This window comes from Hesperophylax consimilis, chromosome 7 (genome assembly GCF_061612785.1).
Source record: "Hesperophylax consimilis isolate HC1 chromosome 7, BYU_Hcon_1.0, whole genome shotgun sequence".
Classification (NCBI taxonomy): Eukaryota; Metazoa; Arthropoda; class Insecta; order Trichoptera; family Limnephilidae; genus Hesperophylax; species Hesperophylax consimilis.
The window spans coordinates 14,188,578-14,213,982 of record NC_142842.1 but is presented as its reverse complement, the minus strand read 5'-3'; the positions used below and the strand labels follow the sequence as shown (position 1 = coordinate 14,213,982).

At 35.9% G+C, this 25,405-nt stretch overlaps 3 protein-coding genes across 10 annotated transcripts in view; 2 read left to right on the top strand and 1 right to left on the bottom strand.

Annotated features, from left to right (window-relative positions):
* Positions 1-25,405, top strand: part of Mp (collagen XV/XVIII-type protein multiplexin) — an 895,293-nt gene that overhangs the window by 183,344 nt on the left and 686,544 nt on the right. The gene's annotated exons all lie outside the window — the stretch shown is intronic.
* Positions 8,900-12,698, bottom strand: LOC149422347 (uncharacterized). Its single transcript, XM_089633518.1, has 7 exons — positions 12,612-12,698; positions 12,425-12,508; positions 12,052-12,336; positions 11,498-11,958; positions 10,639-11,401; positions 9,206-10,482; positions 8,900-8,984 (listed from the first exon to the last, which is right to left on the bottom strand). Exons 1-7 carry the CDS (start codon positions 12,696-12,698, stop codon positions 8,900-8,902), a joined length of 3,042 nt encoding a protein of 1,013 aa, XP_089489644.1.
* LOC149422346 (uncharacterized) lies at positions 16,490-24,910 on the top strand. The gene is made up of 6 exons (XM_089633517.1): positions 16,490-16,621; positions 16,725-16,808; positions 16,897-17,181; positions 17,275-17,763; positions 17,860-19,553; positions 24,706-24,910. Exons 1-6 carry the CDS (start codon positions 16,535-16,537, stop codon positions 24,908-24,910), a joined length of 2,844 nt encoding a protein of 947 aa, XP_089489643.1. The 5' UTR covers positions 16,490-16,534.

The following is a 25,405-nucleotide window of genomic DNA, read 5'->3' as shown; positions in this document are numbered from 1 at the left end:
TATTAATGTTAGTATTTATGTGAGCTTTTATAAACAAGGTTCACTAACTTCAGGACGTGATTCTAGATGACAGTATAAGATACAAAGATTAAATAACTTTTTTGAATTGCAGTGTTATAAGACAGTTTTCAAGTGAAAAGGTGGATTTTTTGAATTTCTGAAAACTTTTTTTACTCCTACCATCATGCAGAATCACCTCCCGAAGTTAGTGCAGTTTACCTCCTGACACCTTGTATAGGAAATATATGCTCGTATCCATTGTTTGTTGTTTTTTAGGAGTCGGTAACATGGTTTAAACATCATTTCGTGCAATATTATAAAAAATATTTATTTTATGAAAAAAGCACCCTTACGTCTAATAAAACGATTAAAATTTTCGATAGTTTATTGAATATGGAGATTTTAATTAGTTTTTATTATTTTATTATTAAATATCAAACTTAACGAGTTCAGTGAATTACTCCCATGGGCGGACCAATTATAAAGATGTCATTTTAATGATAACAAAAGCTTTTGTTGTGAAATAACTAAACTTATTTTATAACTAAATGCGTAGGCCACAATACTACGGGGGTTGTCAATAATTTATCAGTTCAGTATTTTAAACACCATCGCAAAATTATATAATTTACCTTGACAGATCAACAAGATTCATTGTTCCATAAATTCCATTCAAGAGGAAAGAAAGTCCTTGAATACACATTAATGCTTGGGTTTGTAGTCTTGCAGACCTATTATACATAATGAGGCATTGGATGCAATATATCGGTTGCATCAAGTTCATGCATATCTTCACTTTCCGTACAGAAGACGTTCAGCGCTCAATGCAACATTGAATTTTAAACGTTACGATCATGTTTACGTGACCTTCGTTCTACCCAGTGGTTTTGGATGCATTGAAATGCTACGAAAGATTTGTTTGGAAATTAAAATCAAATAATTGAGATTTAAGATTGGAATCATTTAAATTGTTATGTTTATGTGTCTGGCTTACATTCATTTATTTAATATTACAACAAATTATTCTTATTATATTACTTAACTTACTAAGATACTTGGAGTTTCCATAACATATTCCACATGGAGCATCAGCCTCTTGAAAATGTCTATCTATTTTCAACGATTTGTTGATTTTGGCTCCCAGAAATCTTTCTCTTCCAGCTTCTCCAGGTCAACTTTACCGTTGTCCTTGATCACTGTATTGGCCTATTCAAAAGACAGATCCAAGATCGATGGGATTGTTTCCTAAACCGTAATGGCTCTTTATTTCCTCGTTCGGTTTGCATAAACAATTAGCGTTATTTACGGTTAACCATGTCTTCACATTTCCACTATAAAAAAACTTGTCTCAGGTTTAGGGTGACCATATTGTTACCGAAGTTCATTTTTTCCATATAAAAATCGTTGTCATTAAATCTCACCACATGATACTTATATGTACCTACCTCTATGACTGCTGGATTAAAATTATTAAAATAAGCTCATCTTTATAGACATAAAGATATTTATTACAATTAAAACAATTTATCTATTCTCTTCCTCTTCCCGCAGTAGTCCCAGAGAGATGTCGTACGTAATGCAATCGTTCTGTTATTTTCTGTCTTTTTAATCTTCACACAAGACGTGTGAGAAGGAACAGGATGATAGTCGATGACGTACGTCCACCACCTCTTTTTGGGATTACTTTAAATACTTGTGAGTATTTTGTTGGATCTTGAAGGTATAGTAGAAATTTTTTTTAAACAGAACTTAAATAGCCAATTTTAAAGTATACACTCCTAAATTTAAGATTCCAAATCTCCAAATCACAAAAAACCCTCATCTGATCGATTTGAACTTTTTGTTTTGTGATGAACTCTAAAATGTTCGCTTTAGAACCTTGGTGCATGTTATTAACCGTTGTTAAGTGGGGTGGATGTCAAGTAAATATTGAATTTATGAGTCTGTTTGAGATTTCTGATTGCATTCAAATAAAAAATTGCCCCGGGTGGTATGAAAAAATCTTTCGAAGAAAAATATCACTTTAACATAACGGATACTGCGATTTTTCGCTCCGACAGAAGATAAATTTAATTTGGCTGGATTATATAAAGAGAATGTTTATGGGCGTGAGCTTTTAAAGTACGGGCCGTAAAGTGACCCCCGATATTTCAGTATAAAAGGTAGGCGGCTGCAGCTAACAGAAAGAGGCTCGGACAAGTGGGGTGGCGGGGGTGACATTACTTGGCTTTGACCCCAATCTCAGTGGCGTGCGGACACATCAACATATTTAATCCTACCTAATTTATTTTAACTATTCACTAACAAGCTTTTTATTTCACATTTTAAAGGTTGAAAAGCGCTCTGCATATGATATGATTCTGTATTTTTGTGTGAACATTCTTGCTTTAAAAGGTTGTCGATGTAATTTGCTACTCTAATACTTATTTGAACGTGTTTAATGCTGATTAAACTAAACGTTATTTTTTTTTAAATATAATCCACACTCAATGAAATTGAAAATAATTTATACGTAATCGAACTGGATTGAAATAACGTAAGTGGAACAGACATTTTTTTCGAAGAAAGGGAAAATATTTCTCTCGGAGCCTACGTCGTCTTGGGGATGCTTTGTTGAAAGGTATTTATAGAAAAGAAAATTGTATGAGGGGTGATTGCATTCAGGGGTTCAGTATCAATCATCCATCGCTCTGCGGTGCGAGCCGATGGGTCGAGAGAATCCGGCTGAAGAGGTCAAAGGGCTTCCCTCAACCGGCCTCTCTCCATCCGGCCCCCACGCAGTTGGTGTGCAGACTTCATGAACCCTTCACTTCACTTCATGAACCCGCCACCCCTACTTAGTCACTAAATGCAGCGAACATATTGGGGAGGCTTTGGCTATCCAATGAATGGTTCACACACCCGCCTCGCTTAAATTTTATATACCTCCAAAAAATGGAATTGGCAGGTTACTAGATAGGTTTACAGGAATCTTATAATTAAGTTTAAAAAATAAAAAAGAGTAAAATAGACAAGTTTTTCTAAGCCGGAAAGAAATAAATATATCATTGTCATATATTATTTAATATAAGTACTCCAATAACATCAATTTCATTTAGGTAAGTAGTATGCGATTCAAATAATAAAAAAATGTTCACAAATTTTGAAAATGTGTGCTGATGCAATTCCCTATAACTAAATTACAATTTGGTTCGTAAAGGGATTTTGGTTCTAATGAATTATTATTGAATAAAATCATCTGTATCACTTGGCAAGATCTAATTACTAACTATTCCCATTCGTTGCCATATCCTAACCCAAATTCTACTTCGATATCGTATGCGATCGATAGAAAACGACGGTACCTACCTATTGGTAGAGCTAGAATGGTTTTTAGTGGATTACGATGGTTGTAGGTACCTATTGGTAAAGCGGTAACGGTTTTTGGTGGATCACGACGGATGTAAGTACTGATGAGGTAGATGCTATTGGTAAAGCTAGTATGGTTTTTGGTGGCTATTGGTAAAGCGGGAACGGTTTTTGGTTGATCACGACGGACGTAGGTACTGATGAGGTAGATGCTATTGGTAAAGCTAGTATGGTTTTTGGTGGATTAAGATGGATGTAGGTACCTATTGGTAAAGCGGAGACGGTTTTTGGTGGATCACGACGGATGTAGGTACTGATGAGGTAGATGCTATTGGTAAAGCTAGAACGGTTTTTGGTGAATTACAACGGATGTAGATACCTATTGGTAAAGCGGGAACGGTTTTTGGTGGATTACGACGGATGTAGGTACCTATTGGTAAAGCGGGAACGGTTTTTGGTGGATTACGATGGATGTAGGTACCTATTGGTAAAGCGGGAACGGTTTTTGGTGGATTACGACGGATGTAGGTACCTATTGGTAAAGCGGGAACGGTTTTTGGTGGATTACGATGGATGTAGGTACCTATTGGTAAAGCTAGAATGGTTTTTGGTGGATTACGATGGATGTAGGTACCTATTGGTAAAGCAAGAACGGTTTTTGGTGGATTACGACGGATGTAGGTACCTATTGGTAAAGGGGGAATGGTTTTTGGTGGATTACGACGGATGTAGGTAACTATTGGTAAAGCAGGAACGATTTTTCAGGGTACGATCTTTAAAAAAAGAACTTGTTACCGGAGATACAAGAAAAAATATTTTCAAGCGAATTGGCTCATACTAAAAATGCCGATGTCACATAACGATAAAATATGGGTTTTATATGTATAGCACATCCTATATACATTTGTATATCGCTGGAAAGCGGACTAACTCATAATAAATGACTATACCTACCTATACATTATATCAGGGTATTGGGTCACATTACTTAAAAGCCAATAAAAAGTTATTTATCACGAGATACCCGTTGATATTAACTTCGAAAAAACTTTTAAATAATTATAAAGTTGGCTTAACATAGTTAACGTTAACTTGTACGTACGCCCTTGTGCTGAACACGATCACTTTATTCTCCTGATCCCATGGATCAATTCAAATTTATTGCTCTGCATGTTCACTTTTTTGTTTCGTTACAGTGTTTTGTGTAGCTTTTGATACAAGTTTAAAACTTCCTCGTTTGAATTTAGACCGAATTGCTTTATCTCGTAGACAAATTGAGCTTTTACGATAAAATGTTGCGCCTATTCAATTCAGATGTGTGCCACAAAGGGCTTGTTTTAAATGTGTATTTTATGGTTTAATATTACTTATGATAAGGTGGTAATAAAACTTCGTGGCACTTCTTTTGGGTGTCAAAATCTGGAATTTATTTTTCTTAGAGCAGATGTTTTTCTGAATAAAATTGCTTTAGTTTCACAGTTAGTCGTGTATCACATGAGATGAACGTCATAAATCAAAACGAATGCATCTTTTGTGCTTTAAGCACATACGTTAATCTTACTCGTAAATAAAATGATATTTTCGTGCTCATATATCTAAGGCACTTTATTGTGATTGTGATCTTGTTAAAAGCTGTGTGCTTGTGTAGTAAACTTATGAAAATATGTATTGTCGAAAGTTGATGACCCATTTAAACTAAAAATATTCTTCCAATGCTTAAAATCCTTCTTATAGAATCTATCGTTACGAAGTTTAATACTGCCGTTGCTGTTCTTAGATGCAAGAGTTTTTAATTTTTTTATTTGAATACCGCACGAAAGTCCCAACTGCTCCCAAACGTCTGAGACTATGGCATCCCCAATTGGGGTATGTTGTGAGGCTAAAGGTAGTGGGGAAGAGAAGTAGATGGGGAAGACAAAGGTGGTGGGAGTACCTGGATATTCAGATTTGGTCACCAAATATGGCTAAAGCTATAATATATGTTATTTTAAATGAAGTAACACAAATTAACAAAATAAAATTTATGTGTGCACGACGCGACCTTTGGATTGCTAGTCAAGAGCTTTAACCCTCAACCACGGAGGCCCTTAAAAAAATACAACATTACAATTAACATATCATTGTTTGTCAGCTCATATTTTCATATTCAATCAAATTTGAAATTGGATTATTTTTTTTAACCTCTTTTGACAGGCGTGTTGATTTATGGCATGAATGCTCGGATTGTAATTAAGCAAATTTTCAGTTGGATGCTGGATAGTTTGAATCAAAATGAATTGAGTTTTATATATATAAACGATTTATTGGTTAATAAATGAAATTAACACAAAATAAGCAACGGAAGAAAGCAACGGAAGAAGTTTTCTCCGCAAATCCTAAACTGTTTGCGAATTATGTTGGGCGTTGGGCGTCACATCATTAAACAGTATAATCTTAAACAAATAACTAGCGTTGGAACTTAATACAAACTTCCAACCTTCATACGTTCAAAAACTGTATAAAAACTTTATCCTTTAAGTATAATATTATGTAATTTTGTTTTCAATTGTATGTTCTGCTCTCAATGCTTATTCTAAATCAATTTAGTTCCACAAAATATTCAAATTGTCACTTGATCTGTTCCAACACTATTCTGGAATTTTTTATTTTTCCATCAATATTATGGGTCCCTTGTCGGATTGAAATTTGGCAAGCCCTGATTACTTGCCATCGATTGGAATTAAGTTTGTGGGGCCGTGACTGATTGATCCCGGGAATTACCCGGGATCCAATCCCGGGGGAATTGTCGGTCGGAAACTTTTTCATACCTTTTCTGACGGTCCCAAGATAATAATTTTCACAAGTCACTCAAACGATAAAGAATTTTACGATCATAACCGCAACCATCTTGTTATTTATGTACCGAAATTGTGAATTTATTGAGCTGATATTTTGCCAAATTTGTAACCAAGCATTTTATTGACAGGAACTTGATTTGATGAAAGTCGTTCTATTTTTTTAACTTAACCCCTCACCTAACCTAACCTAACATAACCCAACCTAACTTGTCTGAACCCAACACCTCTGAAAAAACTGATATCTAATGGAGAGCAAAGCACAAACAAAATAAAAACTTTTTTTTTTAAAGCCGAAAGATTTCCTGTTCGAATCAATATCTTATTTAAAACACATTTCATCCAAAAAATAGCTTTATTTAATAATGTGGTGATAAAACACTGACCATTGACTGTCCTAAAACGGGAATCCCTCCTGGTTGGACAGTCAAAACATTATACAAATGTATACATGTATATAATACACCTTATTAAATAAAAATTTGGGTGTGTCAAGCCTACGCAAGACAGAAGTGAAACTTCTAGTATTCCTCTCTCTCTATTTTCATTTCATCATCTCTATTTTCTCTCTTAGGTTAGTTTGAAAATTAGAGGTTAAATAATTCAACGACGAAGCATGGATTTGCTTTTTCTAATATTTTCTTATAGATGAATGACGTTCGATTAATGTATAGTTCCAAAAATTTTCAATTTATTCACAAGTATACAATATTACATAAATAACAATATTACAATTAAAAATTACAAAGAAATTACAATGACAATTTACCAATCATGTGCCATTTTCATTGTCAATTTCATGAATATCATTTCCTAATGTCGTGATAATTGGGTTATGGTAACTAAAGTGCGAGATATATACATGAGCACTTAAATCCTTAATGAATCGTGCAAAAACTGCATCGATTGTTGTCCCGTGTCTAGTCGTGCTAGTGTTCCTATCATTAACAATATCCAAATTGAGGGTGTTTTTGAAAAAGTTCAATAACTCTACAGATTCTTCCCTCGCAAAATTAACATTAAAATCTCCCGAAATGATCATAGGAATTTCGTGATAATTCTTATTCAATAGCCTCGAACCACCCTCTGTGTATGGCAGAAGCACATGGTGGATAAAATCTTTGATATCAGTAATCGATTTACCTGGTGAGATATAAATTGACACCATAATAATTTTTTCCCCATTAGCCAGAGAGCATTCTGCAGCACACAAATCCCCAACGGAGGATGTATGACTAGAAACGAATTCATGGTTACGGGCATGAACGTCATTATGTTTTACCACAACATGTTGGAGTCTATTTACATTTTGATATATACCGACACCACCCGCTCTAACACTGGGTCTCTTGTATTGTACAATGCAATCAAAATTTTCAACATTAACATGCCTGTCATCGTCAAGCCAAGTTTCGGAAAGCATCAATATGTCCGAATTTTTTAGAACATTACCTCGTAAATCTGTTGCATGTTTGTTAATACTTTGACAATTGAATGAGAATATCGTCATATCTCCTTTCTCAATATTTTCTAACAGTACTAGATCGAGAGTTTTTAAACGAACCGTAGAAAGTCTGTCAAATTCTCTTCTCAATTGAGCTACTGATGTGTCTTCGCGTCGTCCGTGATGGAATAAAACCTGATTTTCTGCAGGCACAATATAGAGACCTTGAGGACTTGTAACTCTTGATAAAGCTACATAAACCAAGGATTGCGAATGTTTCTTGCTATACGTATACACAACACTATCGTACGTTCCTCCTTGCGACTTGTGAATAGTCATTGCGCATGCTGGCTTAAGTGGAAAATGGTTTCTCTTTGCTTGGATTTTACTGTGTGATTTAGTTTTGTATAATGGGAAAGTCGCTGACCTACGACTTATCGGAGTTGCGTCATTACTTATTCCTAGTCGAGTAGCATATTGAGCTGTTTTACTACGTGTCCGTCTTCCTACACCTTTTGGAAAAATTAGCCAAACTCTGATAATTTTGTGGCTTTGATCATCTAACTCAACATAGACCAATTTACCGACTGCTCCATTTGCTAATCCATCTGTTACATCGATATTCGTTGTGATTAAATATGGTTTGTTCAAAGCAAAAACGATTTGGTACGGGAGGCCACCAGTATCAATTGATGACAGTTGATGTAGTTTGAGTCTTGCATCTCGTTCTTTTTGAAAATCATTACCCCAACCGATTATTTCGTCGTCAGCGATAGAATCTTTCTTATTCTCACATGAGTTCAATACAGAAAGATTGTAAGTATCGGCAGAATAATTATCATAGTATAATCTAACTCCATTGGGACAAAGATTATGGGCATCCTCATTCGTAACGAACCTTGATTCAATGAGTTCCAGTTGTTGTCTGGTCAAAATTTCCCCGTTACCAATTTTCGTTAAGGCTGATGAGAAACATTCATTTTCTTGTCTCATAACCTCTGTCAGTTCATAAAATTTAATACTCCTCCATAACTGATTACCACCTATTCTTTGTATTTTTTGCTTATAAATAGGAGTTGCTCTCACTGGTGGCAATTGTCTCAAATCTCCGATAAAGATCATATTCATACCACCGAATAAGGAATCATAATGACCTGTTATCTCTCTCAGTCTTAAATCTATTCGTTCTAACATCTCAGCACCAATCATACTCACTTCATCGATAACTATTACTTTCACGTACTTGAAAAGTGTTCGATATAAAAATTTCAGTTCATTTGATAGTGGAATTCGATTCGCCGGTGATATTTTGAAAGCCGTATGAACTGTTGTGCCCCCAATAGCTACTGCTGCCTTTCCTGTTGATGCGCAAGCAATATAAGCGTTTAAATACCCATCAGTATTAGAAAATCGGTTGAAAATCTCCATAAATAATTTGATGGTGAATGTTTTTCCACATCCTGCTGGCCCGGTTAAGAATAAGTGTAAGGGTAATGCGTTTTCTGTTTGATTTAAATGTATACAGTGTTGTAACAATTCGAATTGCTTCTCATTTGTTAATCTCATTAAATCATTAAACTTGTCATTCTCCATAATGTTATCTTTTTTCCTGGCAATTGCACCAAGTTTGTTCAATGATGCTTGCCGCAAATCAAGATTGGCAATTGAATGGGGATCATTCAGGAGTTGTTCATACGGATCAGGCTCTTGATGGACATTCACTTGTTTTCGGTCGTCATCATAAAGAAGTTCTTCACGACATAACTGAGCGCATATTTCCATAGTTTTAGCAATGTCTAAATTTGACTCGAATTCTTTTCTACGTTCCATTATTAATGCCTCATTCTGTTCAAATAATTGTAGAAATTGCATGTCTGCTAAAACATCTGTTTCTTCAACTCTAAACTTGAGGTGTAAAGTAACCATCTCCCTCTTATAGTCTGCCAAGTCTTTTCCCATGTCGTAATTTCTATACCTAATTATTCGTGGTATTCTCCTTTCAGAAATTTTTCCTTTGGGACCTACATTATATTTCGAAACAAATTGTGCTAACGTTACGTCTTCGAGTTCTTCCGGCCTCTTCTCATATTTGTCAAACCAATTTTGTTTCCAAATGTCAGTGCAATCGTAACCAAGTTCTTCAAGTTCTTTATTTGTTTTCCTAATTCGTTCACGCTCTTGTGGCCAGAGTGTTGGTATGTAAACGACTGCTACTGACGTTTTAGACATTGGCAACCGCAATAAAAACCAAGCGGCCTCTTGACTTGTCATTTCAACACTATTGAGCACGTTAACACTAAGTTTTCTGAGTGCCTCAACGATATCAAAGTCCCGATTTTCGTCAATAACCTCTACAATTTGTTGCTGCAAATTGCTGATGCCTCTATTAGTTTTGTTGACATATTCTACAACGTATTGTGCGCACGAATACTCTTCAATAATATATTGAAAGTCCATGTTAGATCCTAATACATTTAACAAGAAAGGATTGAAGAAATTATACCATTTTTCCGAAGGAAGTCGTTTAACAAATACTCGTGGTCTCATTATGCCGGCTCGTATAATGTTAATGTACTCTTCATCCGAAGTAATTAAGTTGCAGTCATAAAAATGATTAATGCTGTCATAATCAATGTCTTCTAGATTTTTCCTGATTAATTTATAACGATTCTTTAGCTCTCGAATTTGTGGATGATCTATCTCCAATGGTGTGAGAATGACAGTTTTACGCATGGGCATAAAAGGTGCATCAAAGCGGCAAGTGGGAGAGTGATTCGGTTGGTTATTTTTGTAGCACGTAAATGTATGTTTGTGAGTTTGAAGTCTAATATTTTCTGAAGCTTCAGCTGGAGAGACTGACATTAGAGTATCTATGAGGGATACAGTAGCCTCGTAATCTGCGCCTAGTGGATCGTTCGGAGCATTGTCTAACCATATAAGTGAATGAACATGTGGACTACCTCGGTGCTGAAATTCGATGCGCTTGAAGAAATTGATGACTCTATATTTTCCAAATGGACTACATTTTTTCGATTGTAAAATTGAAAAGATAACGTTAATTAATTTATCGAAATGGAGTGCGCAACTAACTGCATCTTCATTAATCAAAGTTGTTTTATCAAAGTAATTTAAATTTTCTAGTTGCTCTTCTGTCAATTTTACACGTTCTTTCAAGAAATGCAAAGTCTGTAACAATTTTTTCCAACCGATTTCATTTGCACTCATTGTTAAAAACATTGTAGGTCTCCCTAACTGACGCATCATTGCAAATAGATTCCGCTTGCGCTCAGACCAATATGCAGCTGAATTTGGAATCGGTTTTAAAAAAGCTAAGTTCTTATCTAAGCAGTTGTTAATGTAGTCCGGAGACATAATAGTCTCTTTACTTATATTTGTATTTGTCCCAATGTGTTTGAAAGTAATCTTTAGAGACTCGCTGACCCTCAAACGCATAATTTTTGCCGCAACGTAAAGAAGTTTATTAGGCGTAACTCCTCTCCTGTCAGAACGCCGTAATTCACTCGTGGCAATCATGAAAGGCGTAACACTAATCTCTGGGTTGAACTCTCTAAATTGTCCGAGGTAGATCGAAGGGAAAGAAAGTTCTTCTGCGTGTTTATCGAATAACAAACTTTTCGGTACGTTTCTTTCACCCGGTGCGATTTGTAAGAATTTGTCTTCGTTCCAGAGCAAAGTATGCTGCTGCGCGACAAGACTTTCTTCGATTGGGATATGTTCGCTCAATTCCTCAATGTTAACCACTTGAGGAGCATTCCTATGATCAAACATCTGAGGAGAGACATTCTCATCACTGTTAAACGTTGTATTGCTAGATTCTCGTACAGGCGTGTAGTCTATTTGAATATCTTGCTCAATATTCCCGAGAAAAGAGTTATTTATGGATATTTTATAAAATTTATACATTGGTTGATCAACTAGATACCGTAACCAAGCTTTAATTTCACCTTTTTTCACCAACCCTTGCAAATAACTCGACTTATGGATTAATTTCTTTTTAATGTGTACGTTGATGCAAAAATCGTCATCCACATGTCTTGGCAAAACGCTCACCATATTATCTACCGAGACAGGAACATTGATGATCTGGCCACTTATGCAGAACTGACCGTTAACGTGTCTTATTCGCCGTATTTGCATGAATGGTAGTCTAGGCGAAATTAATCTTTCAGCAATGAGGTTGAGTTGAGGCAAATAGGCTGGTCTTTCCGGATATTTGAAGCCATTGAAGGTCGCTAGCGTTGGAATTTTCTTATTCTGCATACTCCTTTTGCATGTAGTACATAGTTTTGCATCAGCAATGTTCGCAAGAGCCTGGAAAATATGTTAACCATTAATTTCAAACATTGATAAGAGTTACGACATTAAGAAAATTATGATAATATCCACATTATGCTTTAAACATACCGTTATTTTTTTAAGCATCGTTTCATCAGCGGATGTCGCCTTTTTTAAATCCTTTTCGAACCAAAGCCGATCGCAAACGCTACAAGCATAGCCGAAAGGATTTTCCACAAACATTTTTTGAAATTGTTTATGTGCAAATTTGTGATTCACATAGCCACTATAGGGAGGCACAAAGTCATTATCAAATTCTCTCGGTGGCCCATCGAAATGCTCTCCAATATCCATGTCGGAATCAACATCACTCAGTGATTCTCTATTCGGGAGTTCATGGTCATCGTGTACATTCTGTTAACAGAAAATATAATTTACTGGAAAACTCATTCGAAATCAATTTTTTCATCTATAATGCAATTTTTCAGAAATTGATACGTACAATATTGGCATTATTCGCATCATCATCATTCGGTTGTGTAGTTATGGCTTCTTGGACAGGAGCCTCTTGTATCTCATCAAAATCCTGGAAAAATTAATACATATTGAATGTAAATTTCCAAATTTAATTCAATGTTAATTAATAAATAAATTTATTCGAACAATGTAATCATGGCATATCAACTTACAATTTCGGAGGCATTAGTTTTTTTTTGCAAATTTTTATTTTGCTGCTGCCTTATTGAATTCTGGTGAATATTGTCGGGTTTTGGCATGGAATGTTGGTTATGTATTTGTGCTGCATGTAGGACGTATTCTGGACCATCATTGGGACTCAATAAATTCGCAGTACACGTAGAATTTGGAACGATTTTCCGTTTTTGAAGTGAAACTTCTTTACGCGCGTCATGCAATTTCGAGGACCGGAGTAAAACCGACTCATGACCGAAACGAAAATGCGGGTACCCCCACCACCGATTAAAGTTCATTTGATCTAGTCAAAGTTTTGAAGTAACATATAAATGCTTCTTAGCTCATCCCGACAACTGGCGTTGGTGGTGTAATGGTCAGCATAGTTGCCTTCCAAGCAGTTGATCCGAGTTCGATTCTCGGCCATCGCACATTATTTTTTTGTTTTTAACGCCTTTTTCATTCAATATCTTATTTTTTAGTAGGTCAGAACATTTTTTAAAAGAAAATAATATTGCAAAATAATAAAAACACTTATCTCACTGTGATAAAACATTACTCCGCTAGAGCGCGCTTTGCGTTATTGTGTTGGATTAAAATTATTATCTAATCCGTATATTATGATAATTGTATTACATTTATTTAATTAATTTATTTATTTTGATAATATGTAATAATTTACAGAAAAAAAAATTAAAACTATCTCCCTCTGATAAAATATCCGTTCGCTAGAGCGCACTACGCGATCTTGTGTGGGATTCTATTTCTGTACATTGTACATTATTTTTAAAAATATATTATATTTTGGGTGTGATGTAGGTAACATTATAAAACATAACAAGCTCTCATATTTTCAGAACCTACATAATATAATCAATTTATGCGGCTTTGCTTACAGTTGGTGCTCAGCGTGGTTGGCTTTCAATCAGTTAAGCGAGGTTCGATTCTCGGCTGTGGCATTTTTGAAGTGAAACCTTGTTGAGGTGGGGGAGCCGCTCACGAACGTTCTCTCTCTTCTCTTCTTTCCTCTCTCTCAGACACCAGCGAACTGCGCCACGCCAAGCATCAGCTGAAACTAGAAGTTTCACTTCTGTCTTGCGTAGGCTTGACACACCCACTTTTTTTTGATGGAACTGGAGCAGGTGTTATAGCTTCAGCTACCGCAGATTGCCGAAGTTTTTGACGGTCTCTGTATGCTTTACAACGTTCTGCTGCCGTTTTAGCTTGAGGTTTGGGAGGCTTTAATTCTTTTTTCCGCTGTCTGTACCGCCTGTTGGCCATTGCTTTGATTGTAACGACATTCCTACATCATATTTCACTGTTAATATAATCTCGCCAATATATTAAACAATCCTATTCCAACAATACTACTATATTGTGAAATATTTATCAACTCTTATAGGTTATATTTACCTTATGTTAATGTCATCACTGTGTGAATCAGACTCTCCTCTTCTTTGGTGATTCTCAGGGGATATTTCCTCTTGTGCCACTGATGTGTTCATCACCTCTATCTCGTCACTACTCATTTTTAACACTGAAATTCTGTACCAAACCGTATGAACCACAATCAATTACGTATTTCACTCGTATTACACTCACGACGCAGTATACTAACCAAGCAGCTGATGCTTGGCGTGGCGCAGTTCGCTGGTGTCTGAGAGAGAGGAAAGAAGAGAAGAGAGAGAACGTTCGTGAGCGGCTCCCCCACCTCAACAAGCGCATATGGTGAGAGAGGGACAGTGAACGGTGAGCGGTGGTGGGGGTACCCGCATTTTCGTGTCGATCCTGACTCGGTTTTACTCCGAAATCCATTACGCGCCTAAAGAAGTTTCACTTCAAAAATATTTATACATAAATAGAAAATAATATATATTGCGGATTATGTAAAATACGTATAAATATATATATTATTATTATTTATTTATTATTTTTTTTAAAAACATGACATATTACATATTACAGTGATCTTTGGCTGTCCAACTAGGAGATTACCTGTTTTATAATATATATATATGTATATATATATATATATTATTTATAAATTTATACGTATTTTAGATAATACGAAAACTAGGCTCAAAAATGTGGTGTGGTGGCTACAAAAGTAATTAGATAATGAAAATAATTTTCTGTGAAGATAATTAGTATTTAATTAAATTATTATTGAAGTGAAACTTCTTTAGGCGCGTAATGGATTTCGGAGTAAAACCGAGTCAGGATCGACACGAAAATGCGGGTACCCCCACCACCGCTCACCGTTCACTGTCCCTCTCTCACCATATGCGCTTGTTGAGGTGGGGGAGCCGCTCACGAACGTTCTCTCTCTTCTCTTCTTTCCTCTCTCTCAGACACCAGCGAACTGCGCCACGCCAAGCATCAGCTGCTTTGTTAGTATACTGCGTCGTGAGTGTAATACGAGTGAAATACGTAATTGATTGTGGTTCATACGGTTTGGTACAGAATTTCAGTGTTAAAAATGAGTAGTGACGAGATAGAGGTGATGAACACATCAGTGGCACAAGAGGAAATATCCCCTGAGAATCACCAAAGAAGAGGAGAGTCTGATTCACACAGTGATGACATTAACATAAGGTAAATATAACCTATAAGAGTTGATAAATATTTCACAATATAGTAGTATTGTTGGAATAGGATTGTTTAATATATTGGCGAGATTATATTAACAGTGAAATATGATGTAGGAATGTCGTTACAATCAAAGCAATGGCCAACAGGCGGTACAGACAGCGGAAAAAAGAATTAAAGCCTCCCAAACCTCAAGCTAAAACGGCAGCAGAACGTTGTAAAGCATACAGAGACCGTCAAAAACTTCGGCAATCTGCGGTAGCTGAAGCTATAACACCTGCTCCAGTTCCATCAAAAAAAAGTGGGTGTGTCAAGCCTACGCAAGACAGAAGTGAAACTTCTAGTTTCAGCTGATGCTTGGCGTGGCGCAGTTCGCTGGTGTCTGAGAGAGAGGAAAGAAGAGAAGAGAGAGAACGTTCGTGAGCGGCTCCCCCACCTCAACAAGGTTTCACTTCAAAAATGCCACAGCCGAGAATCGAACCTCGCTTAACTGATTGAAAGCCAACCACGCTGAGCACCAACTGTAAGCAAAGCCGCATAAATTGATTATATTATGTAGGTTCTGAAAATATGAGAGCTTGTTATGTTTTATAATGTTACCTACATCACACCCAAAATATAATATATTTTTAAAAATAATGTACAATGTACAGAAATAGAATCCCACACAAGATCGCGTAGTGCGCTCTAGCGAACGGATATTTTATCAGAGGGAGATAGTTTTAATTTTTTTTTCTGTAAATTATTACATATTATCAAAATAAATAAATTAATTAAATAAATGTAATACAATTATCATAATATACGGATTAGATAATAATTTTAATCCAACACAATAACACAAAGCGCGCTCTAGCGGAGTAATGTTTTATCACAGTGAGATAAGTGTTTTTATTATTTTGCAATATTATTTTCTTTTAAAAAATGTTCTGACCTACTAAAAAATAAGATATTGAATGAAAAAGGCGTTAAAAACAAAAAAATAATGTGCGATGGCCGAGAATCGAACTCGGATCAACTGCTTGGAAGGCAACTATGCTGACCATTACACCACCAACGCCAGTTGTCGGGATGAGCTAAGAAGCATTTATATGTTACTTCAAAACTTTGACTAGATCAAATGAACTTTAATCGGTGGTGGGGGTACCCGCATTTTCGTTTCGGTCATGAGTCGGTTTTACTCCGGTCCTCGAAATTGCATGACGCGCGTAAAGAAGTTTCACTTCAAAAACGGAAAATCGTTCCAAATTCTACGTGTACTGCGAATTTATTGAGTCCCAATGATGGTCCAGAATACGTCCTACATGCAGCACAAATACATAACCAACATTCCATGCCAAAACCCGACAATATTCACCAGAATTCAATAAGGCAGCAGCAAAATAAAAATTTGCAAAAAAAAACTAATGCCTCCGAAATTGTAAGTTGATATGCCATGATTACATTGTTCGAATAAATTTATTTATTAATTAACATTGAATTAAATTTGGAAATTTACATTCAATATGTATTAATTTTTCCAGGATTTTGATGAGATACAAGAGGCTCCTGTCCAAGAAGCCATAACTACACAACCGAATGATGATGATGCGAATAATGCCAATATTGTACGTATCAATTTCTGAAAAATTGCATTATAGATGAAAAAATTGATTTCGAATGAGTTTTCCAGTAAATTATATTTTCTGTTAACAGAATGTACACGATGACCATGAACTCCCGAATAGAGAATCACTGAGTGATGTTGATTCCGACATGGATATTGGAGAGCATTTCGATGGGCCACCGAGAGAATTTGATAATGACTTTGTGCCTCCCTATAGTGGCTATGTGAATCACAAATTTGCACATAAACAATTTCAAAAAATGTTTGTGGAAAATCCTTTCGGCTATGCTTGTAGCGTTTGCGATCGGCTTTGGTTCGAAAAGGATTTAAAAAAGGCGACATCCGCTGATGAAACGATGCTTAAAAAAATAACGGTATGTTTAAAGCATAATGTGGATATTATCATAATTTTCTTAATGTCGTAACTCTTATCAATGTTTGAAATTAATGGTTAACATATTTTCCAGGCTCTTGCGAACATTGCTGATGCAAAACTATGTACTACATGCAAAAGGAGTATGCAGAATAAGAAAATTCCAACGCTAGCGACCTTCAATGGCTTCAAATATCCGGAAAGACCAGCCTATTTGCCTCAACTCAACCTCATTGCTGAAAGATTAATTTCGCCTAGACTACCATTCATGCAAATACGGCGAATAAGACACGTTAACGGTCAGTTCTGCATAAGTGGCCAGATCATCAATGTTCCTGTCTCGGTAGATAATATGGTGAGCGTTTTGCCAAGACATGTGGATGACGATTTTTGCATCAACGTACACATTAAAAAGAAATTAATCCATAAGTCGAGTTATTTGCAAGGGTTGGTGAAAAAAGGTGAAATTAAAGCTTGGTTACGGTATCTAGTTGATCAACCAATGTATAAATTTTATAAAATATCCATAAATAACTCTTTTCTCGGGAATATTGAGCAAGATATTCAAATAGACTACACGCCTGTACGAGAATCTAGCAATACAACGTTTAACAGTGATGAGAATGTCTCTCCTCAGATGTTTGATCATAGGAATGCTCCTCAAGTGGTTAACATTGAGGAATTGAGCGAACATATCCCAATCGAAGAAAGTCTTGTCGCGCAGCAGCATACTTTGCTCTGGAACGAAGACAAATTCTTACAAATCGCACCGGGTGAAAGAAACGTACCGAAAAGTTTGTTATTCGATAAACACGCAGAAGAACTTTCTTTCCCTTCGATCTACCTCGGACAATTTAGAGAGTTCAACCCAGAGATTAGTGTTACGCCTTTCATGATTGCCACGAGTGAATTACGGCGTTCTGACAGGAGAGGAGTTACGCCTAATAAACTTCTTTACGTTGCGGCAAAAATTATGCGTTTGAGGGTCAGCGAGTCTCTAAAGATTACTTTCAAACACATTGGGACAAATACAAATATAAGTAAAGAGACTATTATGTCTCCGGACTACATTAACAACTGCTTAGATAAGAACTTAGCTTTTTTAAAACCGATTCCAAATTCAGCTGCATATTGGTCTGAGCGCAAGCGGAATCTATTTGCAATGATGCGTCAGTTAGGGAGACCTACAATGTTTTTAACAATGAGTGCAAATGAAATCGGTTGGAAAAAATTGTTACAGACTTTGCATTTCTTGAAAGAACGTGTAAAATTGACAGAAGAGCAACTAGAAAATTTAAATTACTTTGATAAAACAACTTTGATTAATGAAGATGCAGTTAGTTGCGCACTCCATTTCGATAAATTAATTAACGTTATCTTTTCAATTTTACAATCGAAAAAATGTAGTCCATTTGGAAAATATAGAGTCATCAATTTCTTCAAGCGCATCGAATTTCAGCACCGAGGTAGTCCACATGTTCATTCACTTATATGGTTAGACAATGCTCCGAACGATCCACTAGGCGCAGATTACGAGGCTACTGTATCCCTCATAGATACTCTAATGTCAGTCTCTCCAGCTGAAGCTTCAGAAAATATTAGACTTCAAACTCACAAACATACATTTACGTGCTACAAAAATAACCAACCGAATCACTCTCCCACTTGCCGCTTTGATGCACCTTTTATGCCCATGCGTAAAACTGTCATTCTCACACCATTGGAGATAGATCATCCACAAATTCGAGAGCTAAAGAATCGTTATAAATTAATCAGGAAAAATCTAGAAGACATTGATTATGACAGCATTAATCATTTTTATGACTGCAACTTAATTACTTCGGATGAAGAGTACATTAACATTATACGAGCCGGCATAATGAGACCACGAGTATTTGTTAAACGACTTCCTTCGGAAAAATGGTATAATTTCTTCAATCCTTTCTTGTTAAATGTATTAGGATCTAACATGGACTTTCAATATATTATTGAAGAGTATTCGTGCGCACAATACGTTGTAGAATATGTCAACAAAACTAATAGAGGCATCAGCAATTTGCAGCGACAAATTGTAGAGGTTATTGACGAAAATCGGGACTTTGATATCGTTGAGGCACTCAGAAAACTTAGTGTTAACGTGCTCAATAGTGTTGAAATGACAAGTCAAGAGGCCGCTTGGTTTTTATTGCGGTTGCCAATGTCTAAAACGTCAGTAGCAGTCGTTTACATACCAACACTCTGGCCACAAGAGCGTGAACGAATTAGGAAAACAAATAAAGAACTTGAAGAACTTGGTTACGATTGCACTGACATTTGGAAACAAAATTGGTTTGACAAATATGAGAAGAGGCCGGAAGAACTCGAAGACGTAACGTTAGCACAATTTGTTTCGAAATATAATGTAGGTCCCAAAGGAAAAATTTCTGAAAGGAGAATACCACGAATAATTAGGTATAGAAATTACGACATGGGAAAAGACTTGGCAGACTATAAGAGGGAGATGGTTACTTTACACCTCAAGTTTAGAGTTGAAGAAACAGATGTTTTAGCAGACATGCAATTTCTACAATTATTTGAACAGAATGAGGCATTAATAATGGAACGTAGAAAAGAATTCGAGTCAAATTTAGACATTGCTAAAACTATGGAAATATGCGCTCAGTTATGTCGTGAAGAACTTCTTTATGATGACGACCGAAATCAAGTGAATGTCCATCAAGAGCCTGATCCGTATGAACAACTCCTGAATGATCCCCATTCAATTGCCAATCTTGATTTGCGGCAAGCATCATTGAACAAACTTGGTGCAATTGCCAGGAAAAAAGATAACATTATGGAGAATGACAAGTTTAATGATTTAATGAGATTAACAAATGAGAAGCAATTCGAATTGTTACAACACTGTATACATTTAAATCAAACAGAAAACGCATTACCCTTACACTTATTCTTAACCGGGCCAGCAGGATGTGGAAAAACATTCACCATCAAATTATTAATGGAGATTTTCAACCGATTTTCTAATACTGATGGGTATTTAAACGCTTATATTGCTTGCGCATCAACAGGAAAGGCAGCAGTAGCTATTGGGGGCACAACAGTTCATACGGCTTTCAAAATATCACCGGCGAATCGAATTCCACTATCAAATTGTAACGTATGTTAACTCTACATACTCAATAATAACAATGCTTGTATTATAATATTTATTTGTAAGAAGACTATCACGGTTCTGGACTGAGAGCCTCATTCCCGCTCATACGATCTCTTATATACGTCTCGTACTCGCTGTCTCGCTCTCATGCTGTCCCCCTTACACACATACACCACACCCCCACACTTAAATCATAATTACATCTTTTTATTTTTACAAATTTATATAAGCCAAATATATTTAATTATTTCCATTATGTATTTAATTTCCAATTTATATGTAATTATGTATGTTCTTGACTCTTCATTCGGTGTAGCATGGGCGTTGTCCTCGAGGGCGTAACCTCCCCTCCCATGGTGTAGGTGACCTGCAAAAATCAGAGGAATTAGGAAACTTGGTCATGTCCACGTCCGAGAGTGGACCCAGGTCCAGCAAATCATCAGACCTGTCACTCTCCCCCCACCTAACCTTCCTCTCTGAAATTTGATCATGGTGGCGTTTCCACACTTGTCCTGTAGACATAATTTTTACTAAATAAACCCTATTCCCCAATCTTTTATAAATTTCTCCTAATATCCATTTGTTTTTATCACTTCTCAAATCCCTGGTTAAAACTTTAGATCCAACATCAAAGTACTTTTTAATTTTCTTTCCTCTATAATACTTTTTTTGTTTTTGCTGACTCAATAACATCTTATCTTTAATCGTGTTATCAATCCCTTTAAAACCTTGACCTTCAACATTATCTAATATTGGAATGATTGTATTAAAAATTGATCTAATTTTCCTTCCCAAAATTAATTTACTAGGTTCAATCCCCGTAGACATAGAAGGCGTATTCCTAATATCAACCAAAAATGTTAAAAGTTTATCCTCAAAATCAGCAGGCAATTTATTATTTATCATAATTTTTAAAAAAAAATTCTTTACCGTTCTAACCCCATTTTCGGCAAGTCCGTTAGAAGCTGGATGGTTGACAGGAGATGTCAACGATTTAATATTAAAATTATGACAAAATTCCTTAAAAACTGTTGAAGTGAACGCTGTACCATTGTCACTTACTATCTGCTCCGGAATTCCGAAATTAGAAAATAATCTTTTCAAAACTTTTATTGTACAAAACGAATCTACTTTATTTACGATGTGACAGTCTATCCATTTTGTAGTTGCATCAACGATTATCAAAAAATTGTAACCACCAAAAGGTCCCATGAAATCAATATGCAATCTATTCCATATTAATCCACTGATTGGCCACGGCTGTAACTCAACTTTACATGGAGTGGGTAAACACTCCAAGCATCGAACGCACTGCTTCACAGTTGCTTCTACCTCTGAGTTCATCCCTAACCAAAAAAAATAATTTCGAGCAAGATTTTTAGATTTAACAATACCTAAATGCGATTGATGTATGAAATTCAATATGATTTCCCTTAATTCCCTCGGAACCACAAATTTATTATTATAAAATAAACACGAGTCATAAGTCGATAATTTATTTCTAAAATACCAGAATTTTAACAAGTCATCCTTTAAAAACTTTTTATCCGGCCAACCATTGATTACGAACCCAATAATGGTTGCTATGTTTACATCTTTAATCGAAAACTGCTTCATCGTTTCTTTTGAAATTGTCGTTTCCGCCTCAATTATATTTAAAAAATCCGATTCAATCTTATCAACGTTCAGACTACCAATATAATTTAAGAAATATTCGCTACCGTCGACCTCGTCGATACAATCACTTAAATTATTATTACTATTGACCGGCAACCTAGATAAGAAATCCGCTTTGTTCTCACCCGACTTGACATATTCTATATTATAGTCAAATGTTTGTAAAATCAGCGCATAGCGCTGTAGCCTATTTGCCGCTAGTATTGGCACTTGTTTTTCAGTGTTCAAAATATGTACCAAAGCTTTATTATCACAAGTTAGAACGAATTTATTACCATATAAATATTGAAAGAATTTTTTTAATCCAAATATTATTGCACACGCTTCCTTATCTAGAATGGAATACCTCAATTCCGTTTTTGACAATAAACGGCTAGCGAATGCAATCGGTCTTTCCATGCCATTCTCATATACGTGACATATAATAGCAGATATACCTATATCACTCGCGTCTGTAATTAGCTTGATAGGTAATTGTGGGTCAAAATGCACCAAAATATTGTCTGACGTCAGCAGTTTCTTAACTTGCTCAAACGCAATATTGCATTCCTGAGACCATACAAATTTTATCCCTTTTTTCAACAATTGGTATAAAGGAGACAAAATACCTGACACATTCTGTATAAAAGACCTATAGTAGGAAATAACTCCCAGCAAACTTCTAAGTTCCGAAACATTTTTCGGTACACTCATTTGGGTAATAGCATATATTTTATTTTCTAAAGGCATAACTCCTTTCTGCGAAATTCTATAACCTAAATATTCTATCTCTGTTTCTAGAAAAGAACACTTATTTTCATTAATAGTTAATCCGCAATCACTTAGCTTGCTAAGTACTGCTTCACAAATAGAAAATAATTCCTCTTTAGAATTCCCAAATAAAAGTAGATCATCTAAAAATACACGAACGTTCCTAAGTCCACCAACTATCGCCGTAATGACTTGCATAAAGATGGCCGGACTCGTGCTTAAGCCAAAAGGCAATACTTTATAAGCAAATAAACCTATATGCGTACTAATCACACATAATTTTCTAGACTTTTCGTTCAATGAAATTTGTCCAAATGCATTTCGTAAGTCTATCTTAGCAAAATATTTTGCACCATTCAGAGATGAAATTAAATCGTCAATACGAGGTAGTGGGTATTTCAACTTCGCTAACATAGGATTCAATGTTGTTTTGAAATCAGTACAAATCCTAATTGAAGCGTCTTTCTTTTTTACAACAACAATCGGGCTTGCAATATCGCTTATTTCTACCTTTTCAATAATGTCTTCATGCAACATTCTCTGTAACTCTATCTCTACTTTCTCACGTAAACTAAAAGGTAATGGCCTCGGATTTACAAACTTTGGCCTAAAGTCCGAATTAACTTCAATGTTTGCCTCATAATTTTTAAGCCTACCCGATTTTTCTGAAAAAACATGAGCATATTTCTTCTTTAAACTTTCACGAAAAACAAGATGATTATCACAATTAATCTCACTGAATTTTACAGAATTTATTCCACTTAATCCGATACCGAAAACTTGTAAAAAATCTCTACCAACTATTGTAGAATTACCATTTTTAATTATTACGAACTGTATTTTCGCACTTTTACCTAAAAATGACACCTCTAAATTCACTTTACCTAAAACATTTAACTGCGTTCCGTCATACCCTGACAAATGAACATTATACTTTTCTAAATCGTAAGAAACAAAATATCTTAAATACACTTCATATGGTATCGCGTTAATCGCAGCCCCCGTATCTACCAACGCCGGCAATATTATGTTACCAATTAACAAATCTATATATGTGGGTTCCGGCCCCACATTATTATTAACCACGAACACCGAATTCAACCGTTTATTTTTAGTACCTACATAATTTTTATTGTATTTACACAAATTACTAGGATGACCCGATTTGTTACAATGATTACACAAAATTTTTTTCCAGCAATCTTTTTGCAAATGATTTTTTTTTCCACACAAAAAACAAGTTTTTAACGTACCATTAACCGGTGATTTACTCCGCATTGAATTTTTATTCCTGGAAGGACTATCTTTCCTGGATTTATGGAAATACTCGCTTTCCTTATGAACAACATTTAAATTCGGATTTACCTTTTTAAAAGCCACAACATGTTCCCACGTCGCCGCTAGATTAATGCAATCCGTAAAAGAAGTATCGATTGCCTCTACGAATAGCTTGTGTTTCAATTTTTCATTAGAAATCCCAATAACGAATATGTCCTTTAAACATGGTTCCAATCTCAGCTCAAAATTACAAGATAAACTTAACCCTCTCAATCTAGCCGCGTAATCTTTAACGGATTCGCTAGGAAACTGTTTACATTTATAAAATAATTCACGAGACTCAAAAATATTTTTAACTGGTTTGCAATGTGAATCAAATAATTTACATAAATCTTCAAAAGAACAAACAGAAACCTTTTTTGGAAAACATAAATCACATAATAGAGAGAAAGTTTCTTCCGTGAGGCAACTCAGCAAAAATGCTCTTTTGCGTTCTGGTGACAACAACTTATCATCATTTAAAATGAGGGCCTGATCCAATCGTTCCCTGAACAATGACCAGTCTCCCGTTCTGTAACAGAACGTCCCCAAATTCTTACAAATCGCCTCCATTGGGAGAAGAACTGAAACAAGTTGAATAAAATATACGTATCTCAGCCCTTCCAGAGGTTATGCTCCGAGCCCCTGCCCTGAGCCTGTGAATCACCAACGTCTCAGCACCCTTTTCTGGCTCCGTCTCCCTTCAGCTGCGGACACGATCACCTTCCAAGGTCTTCCTTCCCGCTGTAGCGACAGAACCCCGGTCCCGGATTCCGGCCAATTCACCCTTGATGCCGATCTTGATCCTGGATCTTCTGCGTACCCCGTGTAACGGTGTACTCTCGACAAAATGTTGCAATGTCGGCTCCCACACACGTGTAAAATTGCGTTTTTACCGCGCAATTTGCCCGGCCCGATCTGCGTGCTCGCCTCGGCTGCGTGCGAATTCTCCAATTTGATAGCCTTTTATTATTCTTCTTCTTCCTTCAAAATTTAGCGATCCAACGCCCAAAAGCGCCAGACTATACTGTGATCACCAAAAATTCGAATAATCTTCTTGAATCATCTGATTCTCCGTAAACTTTTAATAATTTACGAACTACCGTGCTGCGCCACTGTAACGTATGTTAACTCTACATACTCAATAATAACAATGCTTGTATTATAATATTTATTTGTAAGAAGACTATCACGGTTCTGGACTGAGAGCCTCATTCCCGCTCATACGATCTCTTATATACGTCTCGTACTCGCTGTCTCGCTCTCATGCTGTCCCCCTTACACACATACACCACACAAATGAACTGAAATTTTTATATCGAACACT